We start from the raw sequence: 22,470 nt of genomic DNA on the forward strand, positions 1-22,470 counted from the left end.
TGATTCCACTTATATGGGATAATTAGAATAGTCAAAATTATAGAGGCAGAAAGTAGAATGTGGTGGCCAGGGGCTGGGAGAGCAGGAAAAGGGGAGTTATTGTTTAATGGGTAGAGTTTCAGTTTCGAAGATGAAAGGAGTTCTGTGGACGGATGGTGCTGATGGTTGCACAGTGATGAATGTTCTGTTAAGGCCACTAAACTGTACTCTTAAAAACAGTTGACATGGCAAATCTCATGTTATGTATATTTTACCAAAAAAAAAAAAAAAATTAGGAATAAAAAGAACAGGGGGGAAAAAAGAAAGTGGTTTGGACCTCAGCTTCCCATGTGTAAAAAAGGAAGAGCATTCCTCTCTTGGCATTCTAGGGTCATAAAAGTATATAAGAGCATTAGTTCACATTTGTTAGCACTTGACAGCTCACGGAGTATATCATGTTCATTTTCTTGTTTAAAACTGTTATCACCCTCTTAGAGCAGGGAAACTGAGGCTCAGACAATTTTTAAAAGTTGCCCAGAGTCATCTAAGTTTCTCTGCCTGCAAAGCCAATGTTTTTCTTACTGTACAAAGAGTGAGGCCAACAAAGTTGCTGCAGAGTCGTCAGGATTAAAATTGGAAATCTTCAAGTACACGAGAAGGGTTACTGAGCCAAGCTCCCTTCCAGCAGTTTTGAGATGTCCATTTCAGAGAGTGAAAGAATTGCTTAGCGTTACATTGTCATTGAGTATCATTAAAATGAGAAAATCGCCATCCCAAATCATTCTATAATTAATTAATTTGGAGAGTCAGAGTGGGTTAGTAGGACCCACGTATAGCTAGGTTAATGATAATATTGGAATATTTTTTTCAGTAATCACCATAACTAACTCTGATACCACTTACTACGAGCCAGGCAGTATTCTAAGTGCTTTTCATGCATTACCTCATTTAATTCAAACTACAGCTCTTCAGGTAGACCCAATATTTATTCTCATTTACAAATGAGGAAATTTAGGCACAAACAGGTTAAGTGACACATCCAAGGTCACACAGCTAGTAAAGGCCAAGCTGCTATTCAAACCAGACTTCGGAGTCCAGCTCCCAAAGCTGTGTTGCCCCACCCCGGGCACGGCCCTTGAGTTCCTGTAATGCTTACGGTAGAAATGCTTGGGGGGAGGGGACTCTTATGAAGCCAATCAGCATGTTTACAAGTAGAAGTTACAGGCGCTGCTTACAATCTACCCCAATTCACGAGCTTCACCAAAGCTTCCTCATGAAGACTTCCTTTCAGAGCGCCCCAGAATCTACCAAGACGCGCTAACCTGGCTTCACCAACCCTCGTCCCTTGTCAACTCCTCCCAGTGGGAGGAGTAAGGACACAGTGCGAGTCTTCAAATATATTGTCTCAGCTGCCCTTATCCCTTTCAGGACTGGGCTGCTCTGCCATCTGACTCATGGCCAAGACCATGTTCTGACAGGTCTCCCCGAAGAGTCACCTGGGGAGTACAGGAGGTCAGGGTCCACTGTGGGACGCCTGGAGGGCAGGGCCCAGCAGCAGGAAAGGGTTTGTCATGTTTTCCTGGGGTTCCACTCCCAGATAAAGTAGTCTGCAGAGGAAATGTAGGAGTTGCAAAGGGTGATTAAAGTGTTTCATCTTGTCCCTGGCAAGGCTGTGGTTTTAAAACAGTCGTCAAACCTGGGACCAGTCATGTGTGAAGTATTTATTAAAGCCGGGAATGTGAATGGTCTTGTGTTAAGCCCGGGACTTTCTGTACATCACAGAGAAGCCTTTCAAGTTGGACAGACCTGAGTGTGAATTCCAACCCTGCTGATTTTTATGTATACTACTTTAGATGTGCCTCTCTGAGCAAATGTCTTCACTTCTAAAATGGAGATAATAACATTCCAGGTAGATTAGTGTTAATAGAGATAATAATATTCATTGCTCAGGAAGCTGTAAGCATTGAAAAAATGGGAGGTGTCTGCAAACCCATAACAGATATAGTTCCGTTCTAAATGTAAAGGGAGGTGCTGCAGAACAGCTTGTCTGAGCTCATTCGGCTTATTCACTTGTCTCCCACAGATACTATGACAAGAAATATCAAGTATTCCTGAAGCTGGTTGAACATCAGAAGGAATACGCAGCGATCATGAAAGGGGACTGAGCAGAGCTCGCAGGTGTCAGCACAGAAGTTCCTGCGGCATTGCACCAGGGACGTCTGTCACTTCATCTTATATTCAGGACCCTTTAGGTATCATCGTATCATTTCTGTATTATCTTTTAATAAAGAAAACCAAGACATGTGGAACCAGAACTAGAGGCTTCCTTTTCAAAACATCGCTGTTGTTTACTTGGCAGTTTCCACAGGCACTGCCATGGGGACAGAAGTTTCACATGGGGGTCACAGGATTTCCTAAGGAAGTAGGCCTTGGGGGTCATTCAGGCCAGGGGAAATGTGCACTTGTTCATTGACTCACTGTCAGCAATTAGATGAAAGACATATTGCTTTAGGCAGGACATCTAATCTTTATAATACAGGTGGTCAAAAGCTGTTAACTTTTTTGGGGAAATAATTTCAAACTTACAGAAAAGTTGCAAAAATAGGAATTATGCAAGGAACACCCAAGTACCTAACTTTTACATTTCAAAATTTACCTCATTTGCTTTATCATTTGTATGTACTCTCCACACTCTTATGCATACATATACATTTGTGTATATATGTGTACATATACATGTGTTCATAGGCATGCATGTATGTCTATTCACACAAATTTTTTGAGTCATTTGAGAGTAAATTTCAGTAGATCTCGCTTTTATGTAGCACTTTTATTTAATCTGCCATTCATATTCCAGTTTTGTCAATAACTCAATGATGTCCTTTATGGCATTTTTTCTCTCCTGTACAGGGTTCAGTCTAGAATCGGATACTGCATCGAATTGCAGAATCATCATTTTTCAATCATCATAGTAAAGATATGTCCAGGCAGGAATCGTCAGTGAATTTTGATGAGCAACAGGATGTATGCATGTTCTTCAAATGTGTCCTCACAGCTTGGCTATTGGTTACAAGAAGAAAAAGAATGTTAACTATACAGGGAAGAAACAGGACAGCATCCTGATTGGGTGATCAAATTAACTGCAGCTGGCAGATGGATACCCTGTGCCTCAGATGTGATAGCCTGAGAAGGACACAGCATCACAGGGTTAGCTGGGCATGCATAGCCTGAATCTCATCAGAAGGACACATCACAAACCCAAAATGGGCAGCATTCTGTGGGGTTTTTTTTAATGGACTATATTCTTCAGCAATGTCTATGTCATTGAGACAAAGAAAAAGGCTATGGGAAAAATTTCCAGATTAAAGGAAACTTAAGAAACAGGGTGGCTAAACACTTTTGATGTAGACAAGTATTTGGAAAAAAAAAAAAATGGTTGCTTTAGCTGACACCATAATATACACATCACACCATTTCAGACCCAAGAGTGAGTGCTAATGTTGATTCTAGAGCTGTCATAGCTCCAATGAGTTTGGGTAGAGGGTAAATGGGACTTCAGCACATAAGTCAGCAGGTAGAAAAGAAAAAGCCAATACAACTCAGTCAACAAAAAGCTTTTGGAATGCTGCTTCTGTGTCAGGTTTTGAGGTGAGCACTGAGGGACAGGTATAAATGAAACCTGTCCCAGCCCTCAGGGAGCTCCCAGTCTAATGAGAGACTGAGAGAAGCAAATCGATGACAGCACATCGTGACAGCTGCCGCAGGAAGAGAAGGCGCCTGCTGCCATGAGCACATCAAGCAGTCGGAAAGGAGGCGGCGGTGAAGGGATGAAAAGCGACATGGCATGATTGTGAGCCTGACTTGGCTTTCTAGGCCTGGCTTTCCCTCTTACTAGCTGTGTGGCTTGGAGAAAGGCCCTTAATCTTCCTAAGCCTCAGTTTCCTCATTTTGAAAATGAAGATTAGTAGTGCCTACTTTACAGGGTCATAATGAGAATGAAATGAGATAATTCCTGTAAAGCATTTAGCTCCATTTTCTGGACTATGCGTATCTTTTTGTAGGGCCTGACATCTAAAAGATGCTCAGAAGAGTAACAATCAAACTTGCTGAGTGCGACGACCATGCCCAGTTGCAAAGGCCAGCTCTACAACAGCATTCAACAGTACTCAAGGGATATAAAGATCTTAGGCTGTCTAGGGTGAAGGTGGGTGTGGGTATCCAATCCAGACGCAGGAGGAAGCCCAGTTCATTCATCTAGACCCCACCAGAGCTCGGGCTGGGGATAAGAAGGGTTGGGAGTAGGCTCAGCACCTCGGAAGTCAGGTACAGCAGGATCCCGGCAACATGTCAGGATGGTCAGGCAGGCTTGAGCTGCTAAATCTGGTCGGCACTGACTCAGAACCTGGGCAGGCCTGGGCCTGCTCGTGCAAAGCAGGGCTGAAGGCAGTAGCTGTGCATGGCTGAGAACACAGGGGTGTGGCAGTGAGTAATTACCAACCATTTCCCAGGTCCTTCCTGTATGCTCTCTCTCCAGTCCTCACTACAGCGCTGAGAGGCAGGGAGCCTTAACCTCACATTCCAGTTGAGAAAGTTGAGGCTCAGAGAAGATCAACAACTTGCCCAGAATCTCTCAGATGATGATAGAGACAGGACTCAAATCCAGATCTGTCTGGGTTCAAAGCTTTGGGGGTTGCCTCCTTGTATCTGCTGGAGAGGAATTGTGCCCCACCAACTGCTCTGTAGTTACAGTGCTCATGCTGTGGGCAACCAGCCCTGGGTGCTGGTCCTTCTCTCAGGCAACTCAGATCCAAACAAAACCTGACTTAGGTTCCCACTGCTTTGCAGAAAAAGGAAAACACACACACATAAAGCAAGGAATATGGGAACCCTAGAAATCCTCTGGCACCTCAACAGTGGGGAACAGCTGGAAGGAGGGCTGAAAGACCTCGAGGGAGATGCTAAACCTCTGGCTCTCAGTCTCCCCCTCTGTCAGTGGGGCAATCCTGCTACCTGCCTCCTGGGGTTGGTGGTAAGGATTCAGGGGAAGAACTGTGCATGAAGCCCCTAGCACAATGCCTTGCAGACAATAGGCTCTCCACAAATATTGTTTCTACGGTGTTCTCTTTGTGCCACCTGGCTAGAGGGTTAATCCTGGAGAAAACAATTCTGGTTCTACCATAAAGCCAGTGTTTTAGGAAAATGTAAACATCTCCATGGATTTCTATAACCATGTGCAGCTCGATAATAAAAACTTTAATGGCTCCAACACTCACCTTCTTGCCCTGGGAAAGGAGGCTTTGGTGAATGCACACATGCAATGTATAAATATATTTAGCATTTATGAATAAGAATTACAGTGTGGCCAGAGTGGTGTGTGGGGTTTCTGTTTTGTTTCGTTGCCTACTGAAAGCGTCCCTTTCAAGTTGAAGCCAGCCTTGCTCAGCCAATCGTTTTGCCAAGAACACATTAGGGTTTTTCGTTTTGGTCAAAATACTTCCCATATGTGAGGAACATAAACGTGACTTTCCAAGCAGCCTAAGAGAACAAAAGCTGGGGGAGAGGGTTGGGGGGAAAAGACAAGGGTGACAATGGTGTGGCCTGCTGCAGAGCAGCCGTAGACCACAGGACCCCAAGCCAGAGCATGCTGGACTCCAAAGGAAGCATCTAGAAGGGATCTCCTCTTGTGAGGACACCAGACTTGGGGTGGTCTTTATGGGCAGAGCAGTCTATGTTGTTGCCAGTTGCACTGAGGAGTAAGGGATGAAGGAGTACAAGTTCAGAGGAAAGCAGTAAAAATATTGTAGGATATCCCTGGAGACTTCCAGCTTTGAGAAGGTACCAGATCCGCAGGTGAGGGTAGCAAGCTGGAACATTAAGGTCTTAGTGTTAGCGTGGTACACTGTCTCAGACAGGCCTGGAGATAGTCATGTTATTCGGGTTTACTTACTGATCTTCTGCCACTGGCCTGTGAGCTTCTGTAGGGCACTGACCCTCTTAGGACCGGTGTCCTCTGCACCTAAACAGCTCCTGGCCTGTATGGGTGGGTGCACAGTAAATAAATACACAAACACAAGACCTTTTTCTGCACAAAGTAGACTGGTAGAACTCAACATATCTCCAAAATTACTCACTTCCAGGTCAGTCTATGATATGCATTAATGTGCCTTAATTTAAGAAACATAGAAAAAATTAAAATGTGACATGGTTATTAAGGGTCTTATACCTAAGGACTTGTTTTTAGGTTTTGTTTTGTTTTGCGTGCATGCATGCACCACACAGAGATGCATAACTACACACCTCGCTTTGGGTTGTAGCTCAAGCTCGGAAACCTTTTGTGAATTTTCAGTGTTGCTGCCGACCATTTCCTGTATGATCTCTTATGGGAAACCAGTTGCTTCGTAGTTCAGAAATACCCATTGTTCACCAGGGCTGTGGTACATATGCTTTCAGAATTCAAGGGCATAGTTACAAATAATTACCATCAAAGGGTTTTAAATGAAGGACATTGTCGCTAAACAAGAAACTAATGACTGAGCAGAGCTGTGTAATGTAATTATACTTCAGATGGGCCTTCTGATGAATTACAGAAGAATCTTTGTGCTGTCTCTTGTCTCCATAAACGCACTTAACTGCTATTGACAGTAATGGGAGGGAGTCTTGAATATAAAAAGCTTTTTTTTCTTTTCCAATTTCTAGAGGGAGAACTTAAAAAGAAAAGGTACATTTTTAAAAGGGATCTTTCTCCCAGTACTTCTGAATATTCGACAATTATATGAAATTCGTAAAACACAGCAACTTAAATAAAAACAAAGACGACTGCTAAGAAATCCAGGTTTCTCAATTAATCATGAACCCATTTGTCTTATGGTTAATCCCCCCTCCCACAGAAAAATTATTTAAAATTACATATTAGAATAAATGCTTCTAAAGACCTACTTTTTATTGGCTTAAGTCATGCCTGAAGTCTTGATTAGAAGTGTTTCCTTATTTAAATCTAGGATGAGCCTGACTCCCTGCTGTATAATTTTAATACATACAAAATGGAAAATGTTTTATTTATTAATCTCTGGTATTTGGGCAAAGTCAATAATGATGCCTTCCATTTGAATATTTCTTGACAGTTTCCATAGTAGTTGTACATACATTATCTCAACTGCTGCTCATAATAAATTAATGAGGTTGGTCCAACAAAGGTTGGGATCCCATTTTACAAATACAAAAACCATGGCTCCAGGAGTTTAAGTAATTGTCCCACAATCCAGGAGCTGGAACGTGGAGGCAGGACCACTGTGCCGCTTCTGCCTAAATAAATTCAATTAGCTTATTTGTGTAACAGAGGATGATTCATTAATTTGCTAATTGCTCTTGCTTCCCTGGTTCCCCGCTTTAGCAGATGCATAAATATCTGGGCAGCTCCTTCCGATGCTCATTGGTTGACCAGAGTTCTGTGTTAACTCTGTTGGCCAGCAGAGGTAAGGTGAGACAGCCTCCAGCCCAGGAGTCCCTGGCCCTGCCTTCAGATCGCAGCCTCACTGCTTACTCACGGACACTGTGTGAACTCATGCGGGCTAGTTGAACTGTGAGTGTTTGTTCCTTGTCTATAAAGTGGGAGAAAAGAAAAGCTGCCTCACAGCTGATGTGAGAAAGAAATGGGATGATATTTCCAAGTGCCTGGCACAGTGCCTGATATAAAACCTAAGTGCAACAACTGTTAGTTTTTCTTCTCAACCAACCCAGATTTACATTATAGAATTTCTAGAAGCATTGCTTCTGGTCAAGCTGGACAACTTTATATCCAGTGTCTGTAGGCGAAACTTCTATGTTCCATCAGTGACCACCATTCATTATTGGGCTCTTCCTATTTCAAGGGTTCCTGTTGATGTATAAAGGGGCCAGCGTCTGTGAGGAGAGAGGGGAGGGGAAATACATACGTAGAGATTGAACAACCACAGAAATCTCCTGCTCAGTGCCCAACATGATAATGAACCACATGGAAGGCTTATGTGCCTGCACCCAGTTGATAGGCGCTGCCAGAGGCCCAGGGAAGCCAGTAACGTAGGTCTGTCTGCAAAGACTCACCCGGAAAGGGTGAAAGCTGGAACATGTCTAGCCCTGCCTTTCTCAGCTTTGCTAAACCGCAGGTACTGGAGGTCTTTCTCCAGAAGATTCAGCTCTGCTCCATCCCTGAGGTAAGCCAGGGCATGTACACCCAGCTCGAACCCGCCCCAGCTCTTCCCCAGCCCGGGAGTCTGGAACTCCTCTGTCATTGGCCCTTAGGCACCTGCAACCTGACCAAATCTCAGGTTTTGATTTGAACATATGAACATATTTGTCCGATCTGGCATGACTCCTCAAGATTGCAGTTATCCTTACGCCAGGCACAAAGAGAAATGAGGCCAGTCGCGTGGTTCACTGCGTTATTCCTAAAGCACTTGTCAAAGTCCATGCCTTGCACTACATCTCATGCTACCTGTAATCCTCCCAAGCTCGGGCCTCATTTCTTTATTCTCTTACTTAGGGCCTCACTACTCGCTGCAAATTTGACTTTTAAAACTGTCTCCCTGGGGAGAACTTTGACTCTCCTTCAGCCATAGGTGGGTTAACTTCTCCTTCCCACTACTCTGGCTTACAAATCGTCTCTCCCATCCCACCGGGCCCCAGAAAGCCCTACCTCAAGTTAAGCCATACGGCAGGCTTACCTACCTTCATTCGGCAAGTAGCAACTGGAGGTAAGCCTTTGATTTTTCTTCCAGTTTCCCTCCTAGGGCCAGAGCCCTGCCTTGGGTTTTAGGCTGCTTGGGTGGGATGCTGACACTTATCTAGTGCTTACCAGCTATCTCCCCCAGGGCCAAATCCAGTTCTCCGAAATCCTCCAGCCACCTGGGCGGTGCTTTTGCCCAGACAGACCTCCCAGAGAGAGTCCAAGGCACTCAAGCACACTCTCTGGCTAGAAACTTACATTGCTGTGCCAACTCCCCTGATGTAACATAGCTGCGAAGATGTTCTCCGAGTGCTTTCTGTTCCTGGGCCCCTTTGTGCTTGAGTGGGCTCTTGTGACCTGTTCTATTTAATGAGCTGTGAGAAATGATAGGTGATTTCTGGACCAGGTCAGTGAGAGAATCCCAAGAGCTTTCTTTTCTCCTACACAACATTCCAGATGGGGCTTCTCCCTCAGCCGGCTTCTGGAGTGAAGATGCCTCAGAGCAGAGCCCGCAACCGACCTACAACGAATGTGTAGATTGAGATATCCTTGTTGTGGAAAAAAACTGAGGTTTTAAGGTTGTTTCTTATCTCAGCATAGTCTTTCCTGTCCTTATTGGTATGACTTATAACTGACATATCTCATCCTAGTAGTGGCTACATTGACCCATATGAGGCTAAATTTGCCATAATCAGAACAGCATGCTCAGTCTTTTTTGGAGTAAGACTGGTAACTAAATTAATCCCATTGGCCCCATCCCTAAATAACCCATCATGTTTCCTTTCTCCACAGCGTGTGTTAAGCATGTAATCTCCCCAGAGTCAAAAGGACACTCTTATTCTATTCCAGAGTTTTCCAAGAGATTATCATTTGGGGTGGTGTTTAGCTGCAAGTGATGATTACCCATTTGACAGTGGCTTATGTGATCATTTCCTTAAGAAATAAATAGACAAGCAGTCAACAGTTGACTTGTGGATTCAACAATTCCATCAAAGACTCAAGTCCTTTTCACCCTTCTGTTTCCCTGGACTCCGCCAGCTGACCCTTGACCTCAGATTTGTTGCTTCCTGGTTGCAAGATGCTGCCACCTTTAGAGGCATATTATTTTTCAGGTAACAGTATCCAAAGCATAATAGGACCTTCTCTCTATGCCATATTTATTTATTTATTCATTCATTTTCGTTTATTTTTTAATCAAGGAAGAGCCTACCAGCAGACTTCCCCTTAGGTCTCATTGGCCAGATTCTGCATCGGGCCTGTTACATGGGATTGTAAAGACTGGCTTAGAGAACTCATGATGCCCTGGAACCGGGCATATTGCTGTTCCAAAGAAATTATGGTTCTGTTGGAAAGGGAAAGTGGGAGGAGAGCTGCTGTGTAGACAACCAGGAGGGTTTTCCAGAATAGTAATAGGTTTTACTTGGAAAAAAAGAGCAACAGGCAACTAAGTTTGAGTAATACTCAAACAGGCTTCATTGTGATAGACTATCTTAGCATAGTCTTAATGTGCTGGGTGCATTGTGAATCTCCTAGAGGTACTTGGTGAAGCATCTCCACGACTTGACTCATCAGAGATGTTCTTGTATAGGGCATCTTGTTGCATTCGTATGGAACCACCACAGTTGGGCCCTAACTAGCCAAGAGTTTGTAAGGTTTTGATTTGACTTGTATGAATGTTTCTTTCATATTATCTGTGAATAGGAGGTTTATTCAGCAAATTAATGATGACTAAATGAACTCTGGTTTTTTGCCAAATTATAGAAACAAAATGCTATTCACTAGTATCTCAACTTATTATATTCACTATTTTACTGTATCAAATATTGTCTCGCCAGTGAATGTTACTAATTATCCATGTCTAAACTAGACATGAAAAATAGGCTCGAAGAAGACCTCAATTTAGAAATACATTATAAGAAGTCTCTCAATTAAATTAAATTGTCCTTTCATTTAAATTAAATTGGAGCCTTAGAAGCACCATAGATCAAGCCATTGGGATAGCAGGTGTCAAATCCTAACTGATAATACAACCCTGCATTTCCTTGTGATTTTTTAAAATTTAGCATTTTCATTTTTTTCTTACTTTAAAGTCACCCTCCCCTCTATTATATATGCCAGATAGAAAACTCCTGGTCACACACAGCAACCTGAGGATATCCACTTTCACCTTCCCTCCTTGTGCACACTCTAACCCTAAGCCACACACACACACAACACCAACAACCTAAACAAATTGTTAAAACTGGCTAAAAAGAGTAAAAGTTTCTTTCCTTGAGACCAAGAAAATACCTAAAGAAAATATATCTCACATTAGCTATTTTGTGACACATGGAGTTACTAATACTAAATTTCATGTGTTGCATTAACGTGGAGCTGGTTTAAATTCCAATATCATATAGAACTTTTAGTCCCATCCTTTTGACAATATGCTTCTACGATTTTTAGTTTAGTATACTTCAATGGTTTTAAAAGAAGCTTTGGCATGTACTAGAAGATAAAAACTTGTTACAATTAGAAAGGATTTGAAGAAACCGTACAGTTGAATTATGTTAACGATAAACATGTTTATTTGTGTGTGCAAATGTGCATTTTCCTTCCTAACATCTACATAGTAATTTTTAATGTGTAATTTGTGAAACATATGGCTTAGCCGTTCCACACAGGTGTTGCTAGCCCTGGAGAACATATTGTGCTTCTGTGTACTCAGCCATATGCTCAGTCCTGCTCTTCTTCCAACAAACACTTCATAGACTTCCTGCTATTTACATCAGGAACATGGATTTGGCCTTGATATCACCTGCTCTTTTTAGTACAGGGACTTACCAGGAAACTTCTGGGAGCTTATAAAACTTACAGGAAATAAATACAATGTTGACTTTAACGGTGACTGAGTTGGTAAGGAAGTGGTTAAAAAAAACCTTTATGACTGTAAATGTGTAATGAGATAACGATGTGTTACTCTTTTAAACCTTTCCTTATTATTTCACTCTCCCCACAACCGTTTTGCATTTCTATAAAAACTTAACTCGGTGTTTTAAAAATTACTGTTTCTCATACTCTAATCACAATTCTTATTTTCAAGAATAACATTCCATGTACCAATAACAAGAACTCATAATAGTAGCTTGCATTGGAAAAATGCCCTCAATGACTTTTGGGTGATATTAAAATCACACCAGAGCCATCGCACCATCCAATGTCGGATCCATGGTTCCTCTAACCTAGTGATTCTCACTCCCAGCCGCCTGTCGGAATTACCTGGTGAGTTTGGGTTCTATCTCCAGAGATTCTGTAGGGATGTGGCCTGGCATCGGTATGTTTGAAACTCTCTCCCTAGTCATTCTAAAGTGCAGCTGGCATTAAGAACCACTGCAATCTAACTATGACTATAGCCCCCTCTAGGCCTGGGATGGGGTCTGTGGAACAGGAAAGAGAGAGAATATCCTTCGGGAAATACGCTTAACACCATCACCAACAATGACAAGCCACTAGATGCAAACATGCCAGACCAGATTCTATTGATTACTTATTAATTTTTTTGAAACACTATAAAGGACATACTATTATATTCATTTTTACAGACGAATGCACGGAAGCACAAAGAAGTTAAGTAAATGTGCAATAGTCCTGGGGCCAGTAAACAGTGAGGCCAGGACTCCCACCAGGTCTGCATGGATGCAAAATGCATCCTCCTCGTAGTATCGCACTGAGATACATGTTCTTCCTGATTCTCAGCGAAAAATCGGCTGCTGTCCAGGCTCAGCAGGTAACTTCCCAGGATCTCCGGTGATGACAAACGTTTTCATTATTCCTCAACAAAGAGCCAGCTATGGAGAAGTGGCCACCGCCAGGATTATTTTTACAAGCGAGGTAAGGAAGGCATATACGAGTGTGTCTTACGTGCAAGTGCAACGTGAGGCCACTGGTTGATAGCCATGCGCTGGAGGTAGTGCTTTAAAATGAAGTTTGCGTTTCAAGTGCAGGGGTCAGCACTCGATAGCCACAGACGACTCCTTTCAGTAGATACTCTGGAATTTCTGTAGAGGAATTGCTGAGGGGACTGAACAGGGTGGAATGGATGAGAGAGCAGACTTGTCACAAAACTGCCTTTTCAAAGTCCTTTCCCTAAGAGTGAGAAAATGTCAACTGTCCAGATGAAAGAATTGAAGGGGAAGCTGGTAGATACTGTGGAAAAGCAAAGCCCCCTCACGCTGGAAAACATACCTGTCACTGCTTCTGTCCCCCAGGTAGGCAAGGATGTTATGTAACCACCCGATGGAGATGAAAAGGAATGAATTAGGTCCTCTGCAAGTCACAGCGAGCGACTTTATTATGAAATGCCGTTACCATTATCCCCTTTGAAAGGAATCTTGGATTTCCCGTGCATCGTCACCTCTCCCACTCGCAGGGTCCCGGTCCTCATGCTATCTGACAGTGTCCTAGCTAACTTTCTGCCTGTCTCCCTCTTTCCTTTAAACTAGCCTGATTGTGCTGCCAATCTCATAGTCCACTCTCCCATCCTGTCTTTCATTTGGTTTTCTATTTTTAAGGATAGAATAGAAATTAAAAAAAGACGATGACCATGGTGAGGTCCTAAGGGGCAGAATAAAAGTAGAGTCCATCACAGTGTGAGAAGCTAGAAGACGTACACAGAAATGACGCTCTGGAAGAGACACCAAAGTCAAACGCAGGACAGCCGGCCAAGCCAGGGGGCTGTTCAAAGGCTGAGGGAGGAACAGATGTGAGTGTAGAGTCCAAATGAGGGAGACAGAGAGCAAGGGCTCAGGGGAGCGGTGGGCTAAACGAATGTTAGAGACAAAATGCTGATGACAATAGCATTTAAAAAACAATTTTTTTTTTGGTATGAAGTCCCAGGATGAGTAAGCCAGGCTTATTTAGAGGGGCTGCAATGGTGTGGATGGATGCCCCTGCTCCGGCCCTGATACCCTGCCTTCCTCCTGAGCAGGGGGTGCTCTTTAGCCCAGGTAACACCTGGAGGGTCCCCGCGTCCCTGGGACTGGCTGCTGGGCTGCTGGGATTCTGAAATGCCCTCCTCCCATCAGATGTTTCAGATCTGCCTGGGACTATCCCGAAGGGAGCCGTACGAGTCATGCTAAGCAGGCTCTTACTGGCGCCTCCTAAATTTCCCAGTTCCTGAAGCCCAGGGTTGTTCACAGCACGCTGACTATCTAACAAGTACTTAGGGAAGCAACCAGTGTCCTGGCCTGTGGCAGCGCTGGAAAGCCTTCCCCGAGGGGTTAGTCAGTCTGGAAAACAGGGAGCTTCTTCGGGACTTGTGTTTGTGTCAGAATCTGACCAGGCAAGAGAAGCCACCTGAGCATCCCTAACAGGGATTTCAAAGTTGGGAAGAAGTTACACAGGTAACGGGGACACGGAGAGTCAAATAGGGGACAGTGGGGCAACCCAGAGAATAATTACAGAGGGAAGCATTCAGACCCTCGGCTAGAGGGACAGAGGAGGAGGCGGTGTCCCTGGCCCCTGGGCAAACGCTGAGACCCTGGCGGGACTGTTCATGGAGAGATGTAGCTGCTGCTGGAGTCGCTGCCCAAGACAGAGAAGAAAGGGAAGAGAAACTCTGGTTTCTCCCTCCCTCCCACCCGCCAGACTCCCACCAGGGCCTCCCATTAGCCATATTCAGCTGTAAACCCATCGAAAGGGGAGGCTGAGAAAGGCAGGCTGCAGGGAAGCCACTGCGAACACAGAGCAGAGCAGGGAGAGTGGGAAACCTACCTGAGGGCAAAGCACCTGGGGGAGCCAACCGCTCCCTTGTCAAGCTTCACTACTAATCAAAATGTCAAAACATACTTCCAGGTCAGTATTGCTCCTTGCTTTATCCCTGGGGTTCATCCTTATGCTTTGCCACCCTTATGCCAATCCATTTACTGTGCCTTATGGGGCCCCCATTCCATTCATATTACTCTGTACCCGAAGCTCTTCTCCAAACACTCTCTTTCTGACTTTAATGGAGTCTTAATTCACATTTAGCGAAAAAGCTTCTATTATTCATTCTCTCACTCAAAGCGATATATTAAATGGGAATTATATCAATAACTAACCTTGCACTGTTGTGTGTGTTTTAAGGTGTCGGGATCACCTTATATTCCTTTTTATAGATGACAAAACAGAGTCATGAAGTGCTTAAGAAACTTACTAGTAACCCAGTTCATAAGTGGCAGAGCCAGGAACCAAACATGCAGCCAGGCTCTAGAGCCCGGAGTCTCATCCAGCATCCATCCCTGTTCGGAATGGACATACAGTCTGATCACTACAGAGATGATCCCTGCTAATGGAGTTATAGTTTAGGGGGAAAATATTTTTAACGTCTCGTTTTGAAATAATTGTAATTTTCCAGAACAGTTGGAAACAGTACAGTTTCCATACACACTTCTTTCTGCCTCCCCTAACATTAACATCTTCCACAGCCTTAGCATATCCATCACTACTAAGCAATTAACATTGGCACAATGCTATTAACTGAACTATGGATTTGAATACACTTTACAAGTTTTCCCCACTAGTGGTTTTTGTTCTGGGATCCCATACAGGACATTACATTTGATCATCACATCTTCTTGGTCTCCTCCTGTCTGTGACAGCTTCTCAGAGTTCCTTTGTTGTTTATGACCTTGACACTCTTGAAAATTTCCGGTCAGGTGTTTCATAGGAAATCCCTCAGTTTGGTTTGCCTGATGTTTTCTCAGAATGGTCGGGAGTTATGGATTTGAGGGATGAATAAAATAAAGGTGGAGTGCCCTCTCATCACGTCGTGTCAAGGACACATGCTTTAAACAAGATTTATCACTAGTGATGTTGACCTTAATCACTGAGTTAAAGTAGTGTATCACAGGTTTCTTTACGGTAAAGTTACTATTTATTACTTAGAAGTGAGTGACTAAGTCTTGCCCACACTCAAGGGGGGAAGAATTAAGCTCTACTTCCTGGAGCTTAATAAATAAATAAACTACATTTATTATTTGTAATTCTTCTGTAGGAAACATTTGTCCTTCTTATTCCAGTTATTTACTAATGTACTCAATCATTTGTATCAGTATGGTTCCTTCCTTGGAGGATGGTGATAGAAACAAAGACCTGGGTGCTAGCTGTGCTTCTAGGCCTTCTCAGAGGTCAGTGCCAGAAAATGTATGTATGCACGTATACTCACCCACATATATACATAAGACTTTAAGTAAATGAAAGTACAAATAGGTTGTTTTAAATGCTGCGGAGAAAAATGCCAAATTCTATGTAAGTGAATTATAGGTGTGATTTGATACCAATGGTGGGAGGTGGGGTCAGGGTGGTCTTCTCTGCAGCAAGAATACTTAAGCCAGCGTCTATTGAATGAGCAGGAATTAGCCAGGTGAAAGGGCAAGGAGGCAGCATTTCAGGTGGAGGGAGCAGCATCTGAAGAAGCACCAAGTACCAAGAGCTCAGTGTATTTGAAGAACTGGAAGAGGTCCATCATGGTGGGAGCAGAGTGATCTGGGGGAAATGCGGACTGCGAATGGGCGGGGCCCTATTGCTCGGGGCCTTGAAGCCATGGTAAGGATTTCAGAGTTTGTCACGAGTGCAGTGGTTTGCCACTGAAGGATTTTAAATAGGGGAGGGCGGGGCATCCCAGTTCACATAGAAAAGCAGGGCATGTGAAGTGGGAGCCTCCTGGACCTCTCGGCTGTGCCATCCTACCTCCTATATGAGCTTGCTCTGCTGGTACGCAGTCATCTCCAGGAAGCTCTACACCTGCCCACAGTCTTATCTTTCAGGATTTGGATGTGACCAAGGCCATACCTATAAAACGAACTCATAGGAGGGATACTCGTAAACTTTTGTTGTGACATATGCTCTCATATATATTATTTATTTCAGTCAAAGTTTTTTCTAGGACCAGACTTCTATTCAATGCCCAGAACTGAAGGCTCTAATATTATGAATAATGTTTCCCTCTTTTCCTCAATTTCTAAGAAGCTCAGGGCTACATTTTATACTCACTCAATTGTATTTTCCTCAGCTGTGAATTCTCGAGAAAATATTTCTCTTTCACTGATTGGTTGCCCTTACTGAATGCTAGGATTGTTTATTACACTGTACCCACACTTTTATTGTAAGCAAATGGAAATCCCTTTTTTGAAATTAGGACAGTTACAAATTTTTTAAAAATTAGCAAAGAAAGAAAGAGGCCCATCCTACAACTCGATATGGGAATTTTCTCTTTGGCATGACAACCAGCCACAGCAGGAGGGGTCCAGTAACACGAAGCTCCCGAGGTGGCTCTGCCTCTCTGAGCAGCTCTCATTACTGCATAGTTATTAGATGTTTATTGATTGTTATGCCAAGTGAATTAACAATGGTCTGTTGTTTTTATTAAATAACGAGTCAGTTACTTAAAAATGTTTATAGTGTCTTATGTAAAATCTAAAGGTTTACTAAGTTTAAAGCAGATTAAGAAAACTATTTATTAAAAGCATAGGTTTAAAAATTCGTGGGTCAAGTATAACTATAAAAATAAAAATAGAAGGTTCTGAATCATCTATAGAGCAGTACTGTTAGAATGCAATAAAGACAAATAATTATCCCTGGAGGAACACTGTTACCACCGTGGCTTAATTATGGTTTATTTTCCCTTCCTCTTGTGATAATTATTCATTCCTTCAGACTAAGAGATGCTGACAGTTCACTAACAGCATGGTTATTTTTATCTCACACACCCTGGGGTTTCCTCTCATTTTAGTCCTAAGACAATGTGCTCATTTATTTTCAGGTCCCAAATTTATTTTAATGATGCCTATGTTTATTTAGATTAGTGATTCTCTAATTTAAAAAAAAATAGAACAATTTCATTCTGATATTTGAAAATATACTGAGTGCCATTTAATATGTTAAGGAATTCTCAGTCCTTACACCACACATAAATTTATGTGTGAAAGCCAAGCCAGAATAGCATCTAGACTTGGAGTCACAAGACTTGGGTTTGAATGGGAACTCTATCACACACTAGTTATGTGTGAACTTGGACAAATCAGTTAATCCCTCTGTTTCTCTTTTTGCATTTTAAAGATAGAGTTAGTAATCATTCCTCTGCCCAGCTCTCTGGGTTGTTATGAGGTTCAAATGGAATAGTGGCTGCAAAACTGTTCACTTGTACACTGTAAAGTTCTTGTCAAGTATCAGTCATAGTGTATGTATTTGTTCATTTCAGAAACATTTGCTAAGTACACACTATTTTCCAGGCCCTGTGCTCATGCCAGAAATGTAAAGATATTTGAATAGAGGATTATGATGATGACAAAATTTAATAGAGTTAAATATTTACATAATATTTCTTATATCTATGTAACATCAGAGTATTATAATGGAGTTATTATATTTCCTCCTATTAATAATCTTTTAAATTTATGTTTTCCACACTTTGGAACCAATGATTTTATTCTAACTTTGTCATAGTTATTATATGCTAAATGTCAACAATGTAGCTGAAAATCTGGATTTACAAACAGGATATAATTTATGATTCTATTATTTCTAGTAGAAAAGTAAAAACACTGGTTAATTTTTTTTTTATTCCTCACCTGAGGATACGTCTTTTTGGTTTTTTAGAGAGAGAGAGGGAGAGAGAGAAACATTGATTGGTTGCCTCCCATATGTGCCCTAGGGATCAAACCTGCAACCCAGGTAGGTGCCCAGACTGGGAATCCAACCCACAACCTTTTTGGTGTACAGGACGACACTCCAAGCAACTGAACCGCCCTGCCAGGACAAACTGGTTAATTTTTTAGTAAACTGGTAAATTCTATCAGGCTTTATGTTTAGTTCTCAGTGTTGTCTCTGATCAACACCCAGGCAGAGTTTTAATACAGATTGTCACAGGGAAAGACTGTATGTGGCGCCTACTTTTAAGGAGCTTATTTCAAAGACAGAAGCAAAAATGGACTCCGAGAGCAAGAGAATTGTGACTTGTGATTGCAACAGGACACCAAGGAACTGTGATTACCACAGGGGAAGCAAAAGACAACAGGATAATCTGCCAGTTCAAACAATCGTGCAACAAAGACTGATGGGACATTTACCATGGAGGAAGCACTGTGCCAGTGGCAGGGAATCCAGTAACAACTACACTGATGCCCCCTTCATGGAGTTAGAGAAATGAGGAAGAGTTAAGAATAGTTAGGAAGACTCTTCTAGGCAAAGGAAGTAGCGCTTGGGAAGACCTAGAGGCAGGAAGAACTTACAGCCTGTAAGCTACTTCTGGCTCCCAGAAGACATGTTCTGAGGTGTTCTGTACATCTATGCTTCCCTCACAGTGTCTGGCATTGTGGTGAACACACAGAGACGAACAACAAATGTTTCTGAATCATTAATACGTGATGAACCCCAATCACTCTGGCACCATTAGACCAGCTGACTGACCCCCCTGCCCTGCCTTGCCCCTGCCACGCTTGTCTATGGCTGAGTGCCAGACATTCATGCCTTCATCAGGAAAGCAAGAATCATGAGATCTACTATACGGGATGCTTTGGAACTACAATGAGATAATATGCAGGAAAGCCATTTTTAAAATGTCAAAACCTCATCAAAGTGTTCACTGTTCATCTTTGAGAACTGGAGGAGTAGGAAGGTTGTGGAAAAGAGCCTCATCGAGGACAATTCTACATGGAAAGGGGTCAAAATCCTGAATGTGGGCTTAATCTTAATTCTTAAACATATCAAATAACAATGTTTCTGAAGGAGAAACCACCTCATCCATGTCAATGTCAGAGTCTCATAAACTTGACATTGGGGAGAAAGGAAAAGTGTCAGGCTGTCAGCTTGAGTAAAGAAATGTCATTCCTCATTATCAAAGCTGACAGGCCAACACACCTAAGTTTCAAATGACAGAGTAGAAGGTGAACAATTAAAGAACATATTGACAATGCTGATTCAGAGTTTGGATAGTTCCCCATCGAATCAATCTCCTGTTTTGATTATATATTTACATACAGATAGATACGTGTGAAAGGAAACTTGTTAAAGCTTTATGTTGTGCTTATATGATAATACAAGTGAAAACATTAGAATCTACAAATATTGAACTCCTAGAAACTGCTGTGGCCCATACTTTGATTGTTACACTGCTCTGTGCTATTATAACCTTATGGGCAAGGCTTCTTGATAACAGTCCTTTGGGAGCTTTCACTAAATGGTCTTGAATGGGATCCAAGTCTTGAATTGCTTAAATGAATTCCACTGTCTCTTAAATGGTGTTGTAGTGCTGCTTCAGGATGTTAGATAATGGAGTTGTGACCCGACAGTTTTAGCAGGGCTAACTCTATTAATAAGGCCAAGTAGGCCTTCATCTACGATGATAAAAAATAGCACAGCACTTAAAAAACAAAACACCACTGTGATATCCTTGGAATAATGCCACAAATTTGAGTCTGGAGAAGGAAAAGATTAATTATTTGGAGGGGGAGTGCATTCACATATTGCTTATCTTGCCTTTACTAACATACTTGGAGTATGGAAACAGTCAGACTATAATGATGTTCATCACATACAAGGAGCTTGAGTAAAAGGCTCTCAGGATGTCTGCTATTAAACATGGGAGCCACTATCTCCATAGGGCATTTCCACATTAAAGATCCTGTAGTGACACCAGTTAATTTACTGGTCATATTATACCAAGTATAGCAACTACGTATCAACTCCCCTGCCAATACTAATTGATTGGGAGTGGCTGCTGGAAGCACTTCATTGAGAAAGACTGATAGTAAAACCAACTCTAGAGCAAAGATCATGGATGTGTGTGTCTGAGGGTGGAGGTGAGGGCTTAGCAGTGCCTATACAGGGACAGTCATGGCTTTGTATTAGGGAAAAGGTTGACTAAGCACAGGCCCAAGGCTGCCTAGTTACTATTCATTGTCTATCTTTCACCTCTTCAAAAAAGACATGGGAGAAAGTATATGTAATAAAAAAAATAAAGAAAGAAATCAGGGCAAAAGGAAAGTAAGATCAAATAGTAAGGTAAGGTCCCTGAGAAATGCAAGCTATAAAATCCTGCACACTTAGCTAAGAGGGCTTAAAATCTGACCCTGAAATTCCTAATAGCCAAAATAAAAAGGTAAGCCATAATCATTTACAAGATTCACATTGCCAAAAATATAAGGCAAGTCATACAAAAGAGTAAAAGAATAGAGATGGTATAAAAGAATAGAAATGGAACTAGCAGACATGAATTTCAATCCTAGGTCTACTATTTAGTAGCCATGTGATTCTGAGCAATTAACACTTGACTATCTCAACGTCTTCACTTATAATACTGCTTTATAAAAAGTTAAATTGTGAGTGAACATGCTCTTTGGTCATCTAGGTCCTTTCCCTCTCTTCTCTGCCCTGCTCCACGCCCTAGGAGGATAACCCTGCAAACTGCATCACCCAGGCTCCCTTTGCCTTTGGCTTCCTGTTCAGTTCAACCAACAAGAAATAGCCTCTCTCCACTGCCTCAATGCCAAGAGTTTAAGGGAGACTGTTCCCTTTGTGACTACAGCTCCTGCTGGGCAGTTGCCTTCCACAGTGCTGGCTCTCACCAAGCTCTGAGATTGCTGCCTCTCCTTGCTCCTTTGGGCATGAAGGAGTAAAGGCATCTTGATGTTGCTATCCCTAGGTGCCTCAGGATCATTTGTTGGTTTCCTCAGCTCCATTCATACTCCTGTAAGTAGTCCCTTCATTAAATACTCATCAGAATCCAATGTGAGCATATAGTCTCTTTCTGGCCAGGGCCCTGAGTCATACAGTGAATTTATAACAAGATGGAAAAGGGAGGGAACAGAGCCCCCACTACAGGCCAACCCCAGACCCAAGTACATATCCAATAAATGCCAATAAATCTGAAGGAAGGGGTATGGGACAGGATAAGGGGGAGCTTCACAACAATTCGAGAAATGGGACCAAACCCTTTCCATCGGATGACCCTCTTTCCCCAATATGGAATGTAAACAGAAGAAAGAGTGAGAATCAGAATTAATCAGCTCATTTAATCTGAAAAACATCAAAATGCTAGCATTTATGAAGGTGTGAAATATAGTTCTAGGTTTTAATAAAATTCAAAAAGAAATAGTGCCACAAAGAACTTTTTCTTGGTGCCATTTTAGGTCCTGGGTGTAGAGTGGAGGTAAACGAGCATAATATAATTAATGGAATGGCTAGTGTTCTCACCTACCTAACCATTTATGGAATGATTTACATTTTTCAAATAATGTGCCATCAGAAAGGAAGTATTTGACCTCCTTTTCACCAAAAAAAAAAGGATCAACTTTATGAATGACTTAAATAACAGAGAGACTAGTGCCTACAAGTGTATTATTCACAGTATCTAGCACAGGTGCAAGAAAAGGTTTGTGCGCATCCAGCAAATGCTGTTGTTTTTCCTAGAAACCACCAAAGTCAGACCATTCCACATGCTGCTTTTATACTTTACACGTTCCTGTGGACAGGAGATACCTGCTTCCTCAGACTGTCTTTATTGGTAGAGGCTTTTTTTCCCCTTTTTGACACATGATTGTACAGAAAAGGAGAAATGTCTTAGAATCTTTGCGGATAAGTTGTGCCCATAACCAAACAGACAGATCTTATATAAAATAACCACAGCATAGGGGAGAACTCATAAAAATAACTCATAAAGGTAAAATGATTTGCTTTACTTTTTGCCATTTTCATCCTGTTTTGATTTTCGACATGTGTAAATCATTCTGTTGCTATAAAACTTATTAAATGAAGCAAAAGAGCAAAGACCAAAA

General features: G+C 42.3%; 1 protein-coding gene across 1 annotated transcript in view; it reads left to right on the forward strand.

Moving 5' to 3' along the window:
- Window positions 1–2,294, forward strand: part of FGGY (FGGY carbohydrate kinase domain containing) — a 352,569-nt gene extending 350,275 nt beyond the window's left edge. The window contains exon 18 of the mRNA XM_016205908.2: window positions 2,063–2,294. Coding sequence (XP_016061394.2) covers window positions 2,063–2,144 — 82 coding nt within the window. The 3' untranslated portion in view covers window positions 2,145–2,294. The remainder of the gene's footprint in view (window positions 1–2,062) is intronic.
- The last annotated feature ends 20,176 nt before the right edge of the window (window positions 2,295–22,470 follow it).

The sequence above is a fragment of the Miniopterus natalensis genome, chromosome 9 (genome assembly GCF_054644295.1).
Source record: "Miniopterus natalensis isolate mMinNat1 chromosome 9, mMinNat1.hap1, whole genome shotgun sequence".
NCBI lineage: Eukaryota > Metazoa > Chordata > Mammalia > Chiroptera > Miniopteridae > Miniopterus > Miniopterus natalensis.